This window comes from Megascapheus bottae, chromosome Y (assembly GCF_031878675.1).
Source record: "Megascapheus bottae isolate mThoBot1 chromosome Y, mThoBot2.hap1, whole genome shotgun sequence".
Lineage (NCBI taxonomy): Eukaryota > Metazoa > Chordata > Mammalia > Rodentia > Geomyidae > Megascapheus > Megascapheus bottae.
In genome coordinates this window covers 10,191,996-10,206,252 of record NC_143548.1, presented here as the reverse complement: position 1 = coordinate 10,206,252, position 14,257 = coordinate 10,191,996, and the positions used below count along the sequence as shown (strand labels likewise).

General features: G+C 37.8%; 1 protein-coding gene across 5 annotated transcripts in view; it reads left to right on the top strand.

Moving 5' to 3' along the window:
- The window catches only part of LOC150040331 (histone demethylase UTY-like), a 105,841-nt gene that overhangs the window by 17,907 nt on the left and 73,677 nt on the right, over positions 1-14,257 (top strand). For 3 of the 5 annotated variants that reach the window (XM_090327358.1, XM_090327359.1, XM_090327357.1), the window contains exons 1-2: positions 10,410-10,523; positions 12,896-12,950. In XM_090327358.1, coding sequence (XP_090183484.1) covers positions 10,485-10,523; positions 12,896-12,950 — 94 coding nt within the window. In that variant the 5' untranslated portion in view covers positions 10,410-10,484. Of the gene's footprint in view, positions 1-1,597; positions 1,657-10,402; positions 10,524-12,895; positions 12,951-14,257 lie in introns of those variants that run through there. The other 2 variants (XM_090327360.1, XM_090327361.1) reach the window with 1 other exon arrangement.

Genomic DNA, 14,257 nt, shown 5'->3' with positions numbered 1-14,257 from the left:
AATCTGTAATTCCTTATTGTCTTTTGAGAAAAGTGAGCGTTTAGCCTAGTGGTAGAGTGCTTGCCTAGCATGTACAAAGACCCGGGTTCGATTCCTTAGTACTTCATACATAGAAAAAAGTCAGAAGTGGTGCTGAGATTTCATGTGGCAGAGCTCTAGCCTTTAGAAAACCCAAGGACAATGCTCAGGCAAAAAAAAAAAGTGAGGCACCTCCAAACTGCCTTCCAGAGTGGTTTACATTCCCACCAGCAGTGCAGTAGGGTTCCTCTTTTTCCTCATCCCTGGCAGCATTTTTTATTGTCTGAGTTTAGCATTTGTTGTTGTCTGAGTCTGTGTTTTGGGGTTGTTTTTTTTTTAATATGGAATGCTTTACAATTTTTCTGTCATCCTTGCATATTCAATCTCTGTTGTTTAGGTTTTAATGTATATTCTGTTGAAACACATGGAGTATCTTAGTCTTAATTAATATTATTATGATTATTACCATTTGGGTACAGGCATGGTTCTAGAGGGCATGGGAAGGAGATTGCAACAACTTTGGTATAGCCACTAGGACCTCAGTAATACTGGAAAGACAGGAAAATGATTCAGTCACTGTCCCATTTTGGAAGATAAAAGATGGAGCATCTTAAACTACCCTTTGGGGGTACTGACATATGTTTTAGGTTTAATTAGAGGAAGGATTGAGGTAGGCAGTGAAAACAGTCTCAGTTTTGATTATTACCTTACTCTTGCACAGCATTCTAACTTATAGAGATGTTCATCAAGAGAAGTCCTTGTCACCTGTTAGCAATTGTTAAGGCATGAGAAAGTATAACTTGTATTTAAAACAAATTCTGAGGTAATGTAAAAGGAGTAATTTAGTAGAGTTATTTTGTGTTATTTTGGTACTTAAAGAATCAAATTCATGGCTACATTCCTGCACCTTCAGTAGCTCTTTAGTGTTATAAAAAAACATTTTGTTTAACTTATTTTCTTTTTGTTTTTTCTTTCTTTCTGGTTTCCTTCCTTCCTCCCTTCTCTCTCTTTCTTCCCCTCTCTTCCCCTCTTTCCCTCCCTCTCTCTTTCACTCTCTCTTTCTCTCTCTCTCTGTCTTCTAGACCAAACTGCCAGCCCATACCTCAGGGAATTCATTATTTACTTATCTATTTTTGTCAGTCCTGAGGCTTGAACTTAGAGCCTGTTCTTGGGTCTTCTCAAGGCTAGAGCTCTCACCCTTGAGTCACATGGCCTCTTTTGGTACTGAGGGATGGAACCCAGGGCTTTGGATATGCTAGGCTAACACTCCACCAGTTGGTTACACTCCTGATACCTTTTGCTATCTTTATAGAGAACTGTCTAAAGAATTCTTCTGGCAGATATTTTTGTCCCCCCTCCTTTTTAAGTTTATTTTTTAATTGTTTTGCTACAGTCAATGAAAAAGAAGCCAGAATTCACTAGGTTTCTAGGCTTCTCTCTTAGCTGTAGATTCAATTTTTTCCTCAAATGTCCTTCTAACACATTGTGAAACATTTGGAATATACATAATGTCTTATACTTTGTTCTTAAAATATATTGCAGATATAAGAACTTTGGTTAAAATTTCTTTTCCTTACAGAATGCTGCCTTTTTATATGGTCTTGGTCTGGTATACTTCTACTATAATGCATTTCACTGGTAAGTCTTATTTTAGATTTTCCTAGTAGTGTGTTTAATAAACATCATATGTTAATATTCATTATATATGTTTTCAGTAGTAGTTTTTCCTTTCTGTGCTTCTAAAAAAAAACCCTTAAGGGCTGGGAGTTTCCCTAGGATAGAGTGCTTACCTAGCACGCGTGAAAACCTGGGATCAATTACTCAGTACCATGTACATAGAAAAAAGCTGTAAGTGGTGCTGTGGCTCAAGTGGTAGAGCTCTTTAGCCTTGAGAAAAGTCCTAGGACAGTGATCAGGTCCTGAGTTCAACCCCCAAGACTGGCAAAAAAAAAGCTTAAGTCTCATGTCCTTGTATTTTTGGTCAGTATATGTTAGTTTTTGTTGTTATTGTTGTTGGTTGTGCTTTGTTCCTGCCCTTTTTCTTTTTGCTCAGATTTAGGGCTTTTTTTCCCCTGGCAGGGGTTCATGGTGCTTGAACTCTGGGTCTGCGCACTGTCCCTGTGCCCTTAAGCTCAAGACTACTCCCCTACTCCTGGGTCTGTGTATTGTCCCTGAGCTCTTAAGCTCAAGGCTACCACCCTAAGCCAAACACTACTTCTAGAGCTTAATTGAAGATAAGAGTCTCAGGTCCTTTGTGCCTGGGCTGACTTTGAACTTTGATTCTCAGATCGCAGCCTCCTGAGTAGTTTACTAAGATTTTACAGGTGTGAGCTACCTTCCTGACTAGGATTAGTGCTTTAACAAAGCTTTACACCAAATTTTGGTTTCCTGACTTGACTGGCTTTGAACCAGATTTTTCAGATCTCAGACTTTTGTGTAGGTTCCAGCAATGTGTGACTTTTTGTTAATATGATAAATACTAGAAAGAAACAATTAAAAGGAGGAAATATTTAGTTTTGCTCAGGGTTTTAGAAATTTTATACAATGGTTTAGACTAGCACTGTTATTTGGACTAGTGACCTAATGATTTCCCTCAAATTAATTCATGGATAACTAAGCCTTTATATATTAATCTTTGCAGGAATCAATCATGTCTTAGCTTTTACAGCCAATAATTGTAACAATAATTTGTAATATAGTTTAAGTCAATTCTTTCTACAAATACTCTGTAGCTCCTTAATGAATTATAAGCTTTCCTTAGTTACTAAGAATTAGGACTAAGAATCAGGTATGATCTATAATATATAAAATGTTGAAAGGTATGGAAAAAATGTGACTGTTTTCTGCCCTTATTGGATTGCTTTACAATTTTAAAGGAAGACATACGTGAAAGCACAAGGCAAGATTTATGAACATATTCATGTAGGTTATCTGGAATATTAATTTATCAATTAGCTAATTTAAAGTTTTTAGTACTGGGGGCCTCCAGCTTTCTTATTTTTTGTTCATTCCATGCTGGTGCTCTGTCACTAGAGCCACATCTCCATTTCCAGTTTTTTTTTTTTTCTCATTAGTTGAGATACGCATCTCCTTGGATTTTTTCTGCCCAGGTTCATTTTAAACCTGCATCCTAGTATTTCTGCCTCCTAAATAGCTAATATAAGGATGAGCATCTAGCACCTGACTATTCCTAATATTTATAACATAGTTTTAAAATATGAATTGATAAGCATTTGAAATGATTATCCTATTTTTTCCCTCCTCTACTTTTGACTGCTTAATTAAGTCCAGTCTGGAAGTATTTAAATTTTTCTTTTCTTTTCTTTTTTTAATAATATTTTTTATTGTAATTAATAAAAGGGTTACATGATATTAGCCAGATAGAAGGTGCATTAATTCACATACATTGATACCCTTTCACATGTCTTGATCCCCATTACCCACCCCCCACCTCCCCATCTTGGTTTTCCCCCTTTCCCTATCCAATTTCAAATAACCAAATACAAATATACCCAATATATCAGATAACAAAGTGAGATACTGTAACAATATGATATATCCAAGGGACAGCAAAAGAAATGAGAGATAACATAGCACAGTAAGGACAACAATCATTCATTATATGACTTTTGTTTCTATATCCTAGAAGTCCTTTCAAGTAGCTTCATACCATATGGCCTTATGTATCAAGGTTTTGCTCTATTGCAAATTTCTGCTAGGAGAGCCCAAGGTTTCTACTGATTATGACAAATGAGGGAAACCATTGAGCAAATGTTCCTTGGAGTCTGGCTTACTTCACTTAATATGATTTTTTTCTAAGTCTTTTCATTTCCTAACAAATGGGTTGATGTTATTTTTTCTGACAGCAGCATAGAATTCCATTGTGTACAAATACCACATCTTGTTGATCCACTCATCAACTGAGGGACATCTGGGTTGGTTCCATATCTTTGCTATGGTGAATAGTGCTGCAATGAACATTGTTGTGCTAGTGGATTTAGTATGCCCTAGTTTCTGGATGGTTGAGTAAATGCCAAGTAGTGGAATTGCTGGGTCATAGTGGAGCTCTATGTTTAGTCTTTTGAGGCACTGCCATACTGCTTTCCATAGTAGTTGAATGAGTTTGCACTCCCACCAACAGTGTAGGAGTGATCCCTCCTGGCCACATCCCCTCCAGCATCTGTTGTTATTACCTTTCCTGATCCTGGCCATTCTAACTGGAGTGAGGTGGAATCTTAGAGTCGTTTTGATTTGCATTTCTTTTAATGCTTTTAAGCATTGTGTGTGACAGAGAGTGTGCATGTGAATGTATACTTTTTTGGGGGGAGGGATGAGATTGGTTTTATGGCTTGAACTCTAGAACTGGGTGCTGGTTTTTTTTGCCAGTCCTGGGTCCTGAATTCAGGGCCTAAGCACTGTCCTTGGGCTTTCTCAAGGTTAAAGTTCTACCACTTGAATCATACCACTTCCAGTATTTTCTGTGTATATAGTACCAAGAAATCCAATTTGTGTCTTTGCATGCTAGGCAAGCACTCTCCCATTAGCCCTCCACCCCCTTGCAGGTTTTTGATGGACTTTTCTTTGTCAGACTGGCTTCCAATTAGAATCTTCATATCTCAGTCTCCTAGACTCTAGTGCCTACGTATATCTTTTTTTTTTTTTTTTTTTTGCCAGTCCTGGGCTTGAGGTCAGGGCCTGAGCGCTATCCTTGGACTTTCTCAGGGCTAGAGCTCTACCACTTGAGCCTCAGCACCACTTCTGGCTTTTTTCTATGTATGTGGTACCGAGGAATTGAACCCGGGTCTTCATGCATGCTAGGCAAGCACTCAACCACTAGGCCAAACTCCCGGCCCTAGGTATATCTTTTTATGTTATCACTCTTATACACTTTTTTTTATGTTATCAGCCTTATATAAAACCAGTGAAAAATTTAAAACCAATGATAATTGGATCCAGTTTGAAATTTCTATTAATCTCTTATAAACTTACTCAAAATATTCACAAATTTTAACTTTTAGAAAGAGGGTGTTTTACTTTAATACCTTAACATTGATGATACAGATAACCAGAATTTGTTAATTTTACTTAGAGATATTTAACCATTGATGTACTGAAATATGCTCATTTGGTAACTGGATCCTCAGCATAGTAAACATTTTGTTTTGTTTTGTAGGGCTTGAATTCAGGGCCTTGGTGTTTGTTGTCTTTTGGATTTTTAGGCTATCACTCTACTTCTTTGAGCCACAGGTTCACTTCCAGCTTTTTGGTAGTAGAGATAAGAGTCTCTTGAACTTTTCTGCCTGAGCTGCCTTGAAATTATGATCCTCAGAGCTCAGCTTCCTGATTAGCTAGGCTTACAGACATAATTCACTGGTACTCAGCTCTTGTGTAATAGTTTGAAGATGTAGGTTTGTTTTCTCTTTTAATTTTGGATAAAACTGAAAATGACATTGAAATTGGTTGTGTGAACGTGTGTGTGTGTCGTGTGTGTGTGTGTGCGTGTGTGTGCGTGTGTGTGTGTGTGTGTGTGTGTGTGTTTGTGTGTACTCGAGGTTAGATTCAGGGCCTCTACCTCCACTAGGCTCTTTCTTTCATGGCTTGCCACTTGAATCACGTTTCTTCCATTTCTGGTCCTTGGCTGTTTTTATTCAAGATAGAAGTCTTCAGGACTTATATGTTTTCATGAACATTGAAAGCTCAATCATTAGATATCAACCTTTTGAGTAGGTGGGAGACAGGCCTAATCCTCAGAGCCTGGCATAACGTCAAGTCTATAAAAGGCATATAACTATATTAATTCTACTAAATGATTTGTACTTTGTCCATTTTATATTTATAATTTGTTTTATATATTTATAATTTGTCCAATATTTATAATTTGGTTTTTAAACATGAAAACTTAAATTAGATAAAACAGGATATTGGTCACAGATTCTATAGTTTGAGACTAATTAACCATACTTTTTGTTGGTCCATTTCAAAATAGTTGAAATTGGGCCAGGAGTTTGGCCTCGTGGTAAAGTGCTTGCCTAGCATGCACAAAGAGCCAGGTTCAATTCCTCGGTACCACATACTTAGAAAAAAGCCGGAAGTGGTACTGAGGCTTAAGTGGTAGAGCTCAAACCCACGACAGGCAAAAAAAACAACAAAAACAAAAACAAAATAGTTGAAATTCCCCCTAAATTGAAGGTAAAAACAGAAAAAACTAGTAATAAAAAAAGGATCAGTTTACATTCAATTACGTATGTTTAGGTTTTATTAGGTGTTGAAAGACGAGTATATCTTTTGGTATATCTTTAAAATATTCAAAGTTTTTTCCATAAACAATTTTCTTTTGGAATATATATATATATATGTTTTGTTTTGTTTTGTTTTGATTTGTTTTGTTTGCCTGTCCTGGGGCTTGAGCTCAGGTCCTGAGCACTGTCCTTTGGCTTTCCTCAAGACTAGCACTCTGCCTGCCATTTGAGCCACAATACCACTTCCAGCTTTTTCTATGTGTGTGGTACTGAAAAATTGAACCCAGATCTTCATGCATGCAAGCCAATCACTCTACCACTAGCCAAACTCCTAGTCCCCCCTTCCTTTTTTCACTCCCTCTCTCTCCCCCCTCCTCTCTCTCCTTCTTTCCCTCCCCCCTTTTTCTTTCTCTCTCCCTCTCTCTCCCTCTCTCTCCCTCTTTCTCCTTCCTTTCCTCCCCCCCCCCTCTTTCTTTCTTTCTTGCTTGCTTGCTTGCTTTTCCCATCCTGGGGCTTGACTCTCTAACCTTTGTTTTTTGAGGCTAGTGCCCTGTTACTTAAACTACAGCTTTTTAAATTTAAGATGAGAGTTTCAGTGGCACAGTAGTGTCGCATAGTGTTAGAGTGCTTGCCTAGCATGAATGAAACCCTGGGTTTGGTTCTTGGGCACCACACACAGAGAAAAAGTGGAAGTGGTGCTAAGGTTCAAATGGTAGAGCGCCAGCCTTAAGAAAGCCCAAGGACAGAGCCAGATGAAGTGGCTCATGCCTGTAATTCTAGCTACTCAGGAGGCTGAGATCTGAGGATCTAGATTCAAAGCCAGCCCAGTCACAAAAGATCCTGAGATTCTTATCTCCAGTTAACCTCTAGAAAAAAGGTGGTAGCCATGAGCTGAAGAGCTCAGGGACACTGCCCAGGCCCAGTAGTAGGGTAGTAGCCTACAGATGAAGAGCTCAGGGACAGCATCCAGGTCGAGTTCAAGCCCCAATGACCCACAAAAAAACCAAAACAAAACAAAAAACCAGAAAAGAAAAGAAATCCCAAGGACAATGTCCAGACCCTGAGTTAAAGCCCCTGGACTAGCAAAAAAAAAAAAAAAAAAAAATCTCAGCCTCCTGAGTAGCTATGATGACAGGTGGGAGCCTCCAACACTTGACTTAATGAACTTAATTGTAGACCTTTGTTGTTGTTGTTGGTGGTGGTGGTGGTGGTTTTGGGGCTTGAACTCAGGGCTTGGGTGCTGCCCCTGAGCTGTTTTGCTCAGGGTTAGCCCTTTGCTATTTTGAGGCCCATCTGTACTTCTGGTTTTCTGGTGGTTAGTTAGAGATGAGTCTCTTGGACTTTCTTGCTCAGTCTGACTTTGAACCATAATTCTCAGATCTCATCCTTCTGATTAGCTAGGATTACAGTGTGAACCATCAATGCCCAGCCTATTCAAAGACTTTTGTAAGTATAAAGGTAAAGAGAGTATTACTTTGTATTATTATGTGTTAAGATTAGGATCTACATTTTTTTGTACTGATTCAAGTATAAAACTTCTATATCTTTCTTCCAGATGTTTGGGTAAATAGAATAATATAGGAAAATAGACTTGCTTTGTTTCCAGTAAAACTCTTTTTTTTTCCCCCCTAGTCCTGGGGCATGAACCCAGGGCCTGAGCACTCACTGTCCCTGGGCTTTTTCCGTAAGGTTAGTTCTTAACCGCTTGAGCCACCTCACCACTTCCAGCTTTTTTCTTTTCTTGTTTTTTTTTGCCTGGGCTTGGGCTCAGGGCCTGAGCACTGTCCTTGGACTTTCTCAAGGCTAGAGCTCTACCACTTGAGCCTCAGTACCACTTCCGGCTTTTTTCTATGTATGTGGTACCGAGGAATCGAACCCGGGTATTTGTGCATGCTAGGCAAGCACTCTACCATTACGCCAAACTCCCGGCCCCTCCAGTGTTTTTCTTGTATGTGGTATGGAGGAATCAAACTCTGGTCTTCATGCCTGCTAGGCAGGCACTCTACCACTAGGCCAAATTCCCGGTCCTAAAACTTTTTTTAGGGCCATAACCTTGAGCTGAAGAGCTCAGGGACAGTGTGCAGGCCTAGAGTTCAAGCCCTTTGAATGACAAAGCACAGAGCACAATCACTTAAAAATATATACTTTTTTTTTCTTTTAAAGAAGAAATTCATGTAATTGAAAGAATAAAAACATTGAAAGTATTTCTGGAAAAATGTATATTCTATTATTTCATTTGTAATGACATTTTATACAGATAAAATTATTGTGAAGTAATGCATCTTCTATCTGGCAAATAAAATGCAATCCTTTTGTTAATTACAATAAAAATTTATGTTAACTAAAGAGAAAATTATAACTGTGGAATTACGATTATTGGATCCACATGAAAATAAGCTTAATTTATGCCAAGATAACTTTTTTCTTTTTGTGGAAGTAACAATTTACTGCAGATTAAAATTCCCTAAAGGAAACCCATGTGGAAAGTCAAAAATAATCCCTTTAGGGACCGGGAGTTTGACCTAGTGGTAGAGTGCTTGCCTAGCATGCATGAAGACTCAGGTTTGATTCCTCAGTCTCACGTACATAGAAAAAAGACAGAAGTGGCACTTTGGCTCAAGCGGCAGAGTTCTAGCCTTGAGAAAGCCCAAGGACAGTGCTCAGACCCTAAGCTCAAATCCAGGACTGGCAAAATAAATAAAGATTATAAAATATATGAATTTTATAAAATGTATAACTTATAAAAACTATAAATCGTACTCAAAATTTGTAGTTTGACCATTTTAGTAAGTGCTTATACATGAAAATTGGTACAAGAACTCAGCTGGATAAAATCTAAGATTGGGCTGGAAGTTTGGCCTAGTAGTAAAGTGCTTGCCTAGCACACATGAAAACCTGGGTTCAATTCCTTCGTACAAAAAATACGTAAGAAAAGCTGGAAATGGTGGTGTGGCTCAAGTCTTACAGCTCTAGCCTTAAATAAAGTCCAAGAATAGTGCCGGGCACCGCGTTTAAGCCCAGGACTTGAAAAAAAATCTAAGATTGTTCACAGATTCTGTAGAATAGTTAAGATACCTTTAGATTAACACTTTTATCTTCTTTCATTTTCAAGATCTTTCTGGCTGACTTACGCTTACTGTAATTTTAGCTTTTCAGGAAATGGAGCTATGAACATTGTGTTTGGAAGGTAGCCAGGGGAAAAAAAATCTATGATATTCTTATTTCTGATTGGTATGAAAAACAAAACCAGAAGTAAAGGTAGAGCACAGAGCACCAAATTCAAGTCTTTTGTTGTTGTTGTTGCTGGGTGTTACCTTAGGCTTTTCAACTCAAGGTGCTATTTCCCTACCTACAGTGCCTCTTCTGGTTTTCTGTATTTGGAGGTAAGAGTCTCATGGACTTTTTAGTGGCCAGGCTGGCTTTGAACTGCGATCCTCACTTCTCAGCCTCCTGAATAGCTAGGATTTCAGGATGAGCAATTGGTGTCCAGCCCTTGAGGAATTTTTGTTCGAGCCTAGCACTTTACAACTTCGAGCCACAGTGTTACTTCTGGTTTTCTTTTGGTTACACTCAAAGAACTTAAGAACTGGGTTACCTTTTTTTTTTTTTTTTTGCCAGTCCTGGGCTTGAGCTCAGGGCCTGAGCACTGTCCTTGGACTTTCTCAAGGCTAGAGCTCTACCACTTGAGCCTCAGCACCATTTCCAGCTTTTGTCTATGTATATGGTACCAAGGAATTGAACCCGGGTCTTTGTGCATGCTAGGCAAGCACTTTAACCACTAGGCCAAACTCCCGGCCCCCTGGGTTACCTTTGAAGCATGATTCTTAGATCTCAAATTGGTTAATGGCTAGGATTATAGATGTGAGCCACCATTACCCAGCTAGAACTTTCTTATACCCCTTTGTAGTCAGATAATAATCTTAAAATTTTATTGGAAGTTTCTGTTTTGCCAAATAATGTAGAAGAAAAAAAATTCTGAGCTTGCTTGTTTTCTAAACTTTTTAACACCATTAAAATATATTAAAATGGTATTGGTATTAAAATTGAGCATCCAGGATGTTTTTTTTTAATGCTGTCAAGTGAAATATATATATATATATATATATATATATTAAAAACAAGTTCTTGTGTCTGATTTATCTCAGGGCAATTAAAGCATTTCAAGATGTACTGTATGTTGACCCCAGCTTTTGTCGAGCCAAGGAAATTCATTTGCGTCTTGGGCTTATGTTCAAAGTAAACACAGACTATGAATCCAGTTTAAAGGTAGGTGCCTGAGATTTTTTCCCCTCAGAAAATGAAGAGAGAGGGAGAGAGAGAGACAGAGAGACAGAGAAAGAATGAGTCTGTGTGTGTCTTCAAGTGCTATTGAAAAGTGTGGAAGAATTTAGCATATGCATTAAAAATACTAGATTTGATAGACTGCAAAATGAATGCATAAGATTTAGGTTTATGAAAGGATTTAGTTTTATGACTCTTAGTTGTACTCAGGTATCTCATATTCTATAGACCTAACTTCTTAGAATCTGAGGATTATAGTTGGAAACCAGCCTTGTAGACTGATCTGTGAGATTCTGATCTCCAAATAATCTCAAGAAAAGTCAAAACACAGAGGTGTGGCTTCAGTGGGACAGTCCCAGCCATAGGTGGAAAAAGGAGTGTGTACACATACAGGTGCGTGCGCGCACACACACACACACACACACAAAACAAATATTAAATTATCACACACACAAAAACACAAATATTAAATCTAAATTATTTTCTCCCATTCCCACTTTTAGAAGAGTTTTGTGATTTGGAGATGATGCAACTACTGATTTCATTTTAGGATGGACATTACTTTCTGCCACCATTAAGGAGAGAAAGAAATCTACAATGATGTTTCTCATGCATGTCTTACATGTCATGACCCCCATACATCAATCCTCCACCCTTCTTAGTCTCTACTAATCACTTTCTACTTGTAAATTAATTCTATGACCTATGTATATGAGAGGAAAGAAATATTTTACTAGTATTATTCTGTGTAGTTCATATTATTAAATGTTCTGTAATCCATTTTGCTGTAAATGATAGAATTTCATTCTTTTTTTTTTTTTTTTTTCAATTGGTCAGTTTTGGGCTTGAACTTTCAGCCTGGGAGCTAGTACTGCCCTACCCCTAGTGCCAGAGCCTCAATTCTGGTTTTCTAGTAGTTAATTGGAGATAAGAATCTCATCTTTCATGCCTAGGCTGGCTTTGAAACTCCATCTTCAGATCTCAGCCTCCTGATTAGCTAGTGTTATAGGTGTCAGCCACTTCACCCTGCCAGTTTTTTTTTTTATTAGTATTATTATAATTGTAACTGAATTCAGAACAACAGTTTTTTTCTTTTTGTGTGTCATGGGACTTGAACTCAGCCTGGGCACTGTCCCTGAGCTCTTCAGCTCAAGGCTACCACCCTACTCTTGAGCCAACCCCCACTTACTGTTTTTCTAGAGCTTAATTGAAGATAAGAATTTCAGGTTCTTTTGTGTTCCTGCTGGCTTTGAACCTTGATCCTTAGATTCCTGCCTCCCCAGTTGCTATGATTGCAAGAGTAAGCCACCATACTAAGTACTAGACTTTCAAAAGCTCAAAGACAGTGCCCAGATCCTGAGTTCAAGTCCCAGGAGTAGCAAAAACAAAAAATTAGGGGCCAGTAGTTAGTCCTAGTGGTAGAGTGCTTGTCTAGCATACACAGACCTGGGTTTGATTCCTCAGTACCACATACTTAGAAAGTGGTGCTGTGGCTCAAGTGGCAGAGTACTAGCCTTGAGAAAAGCCCAAGGACAGTGCTCCTGCCCTGAATTCAAGCCCCACAACTAGCAAAAAAAAAAAAAAAAAAAAAAAAAAAAAGAAGAAGAAAACGTTATATTTAAGTAGTTCTAAGAAGGAACATCATCAGTCCAATTCAGTGACCAAAAAAAAAAGAATTACCAGATATTTTGGCTTGCATTTAATAGATCTTAAGGCCCAATTCCCTTATGGCAGAATAGGAACAACTCAATAATAGGACTGGAAATCATCATAATTACAATGAACACAACTAAATCCCCAAGACCTTCTCTTCTCTATCTCTTTTTCCATTTCCATTTTTCATATTCTTTCTTATTTCCTTAAGACTCTTATCTCCAATTAATCACAGGAAAACCAGAAATAGGGCTGTGACTTAAGGGGTAGGGTGGTAGTCTTGAGCTGTAGAACTCAAGGACAGCTCCCAAGCCCAGAGGCCAAGCCCCACAATCACCAAAAAGTAAAAGGAGAGAGAGAGAGAAAAAAAAAAGGAGAATCAATTAAACAAATGGGAATTTCAAAAATAATTGGAGCCCCTATTCATGTCAATATTCACTTCAAATTAAAATACTTTTGTTTACATAATAAATTGTGATAAATTAAACTTTTCATTATTTTGATTATCTAATTCAAGTGACTTGATGGCACTTCAAATGTGATAACTTATTCATCAATGTTATGAATAATAGTAATTTAGTTTCACTTACTAAAATATTTTAGTTGTTTATCAGTTTCATTATGCAGTGTAAACATTAGATCAGCATGAAAAAATAATCATGCACCTCTAAATTTAACTCATTATTTTTACTTTCTGCTTACAGCATTTTCGTTTAGCTTTGTTTGACTGTAACCTCTGTACTTTGTCCAGTGTTGAAAGTAAGTATTTTAAGTATAATACTTTTTTTTTTTCAAATTATGTCCAATTTACTTCAACTTTCTGTTCCTAGGTAGAGGAAAAAGCAGGAAGATACAATTTTGATTCAGAAAATTTAGGGTTTTTTTTGTTTGTTTGTTTTTGGTGGGTCATGAACTTGGCTTGGGCGCTGTCCCTGAACTCTTCAGCTCAAGGCTAACACACTATCCCTGGGCCTGGGCAATTTCCCTGAACCCTGCAGCCCAAAGCTGCACCCTACCCTTGAGCCAGGGTCCACTTCCTGTTTTCTAGAGTTAATGGAGGCTAAGAGTCTCAGGCCTTGTGTGCCCAGGCTGCCTTTGAAATTTGATTCCCAGGATAACAGGAATGAGTCACTGCACCTAACTACAAATTTAGTTTTTGTCAGTTTATTTTCTTTTTAAAAAGTGCTTATTAGCTTTAAAAAGTGCTTATTAGCTATCTTAAGTAAAAGAAGATGGAAGAAAATCAGATCTTGCCTGTTTGATGAGTTAAACTTTATTTTTTTCACATACAGCACTAATAGTGACAATAGTGATTTCCTGGTTTCTCGCAGGAATTATTAATTTATTAGTAATTTAGGAATCATTAAATTATTTATAGTTGTGTCTTTTTAAATAGAAAAATAATATCCCTTTTTAATGTATCATTATTTATACATTTTATGTGCTTTGACTGATAGTCCTATTACTTGTGATATTGAAAAAACTCAGAAAGTGAAGTTTTAAAAATGGAGTAAAATACACGTTTGTCTAAGTTTCTACTTACTCATAAGAGTTATTCATTGTATTGGCCTAGAGGTAGAATGCACCTAGCAGGCACAAAGACCTGGGTTAGATTCTTCAGTACCACCTACATAAAAAAGGCTGGAAATGGTGCTGTGGCTCAAGTGGTAGAGCTCTAACTTTGAGAAAGCCCAAGGACAGTGCTCAGGCCCTGAGCTCAAGCCCCAGAACTGGCAAACAAACACAACCCAAAACATCCCCAGACTTATTTATAACTTGCAGCTTTTGAAAGCATACAATTTTGGAGCTGTTTATAATGAATGAATAGAATTAACAATTCTGAAAGCAATGAAGTGATAATGTAACAACATTATGAATGTATGTTTTGAATAGTTTATTTTATTTTATTTTTTTGCCAGTCCTGGGCTTAAGCTCAGGGCCTGAGTACTGTCTTTGGCCATTCTCAAGGCTCTACTACTTGAGCTTCAGCACCACTTCCAGTTTTTTTGTATGTGTGTAGTACCAAGGAATCAAAACAGGGTCTTTGTGCATGCTTGGCAAGCACT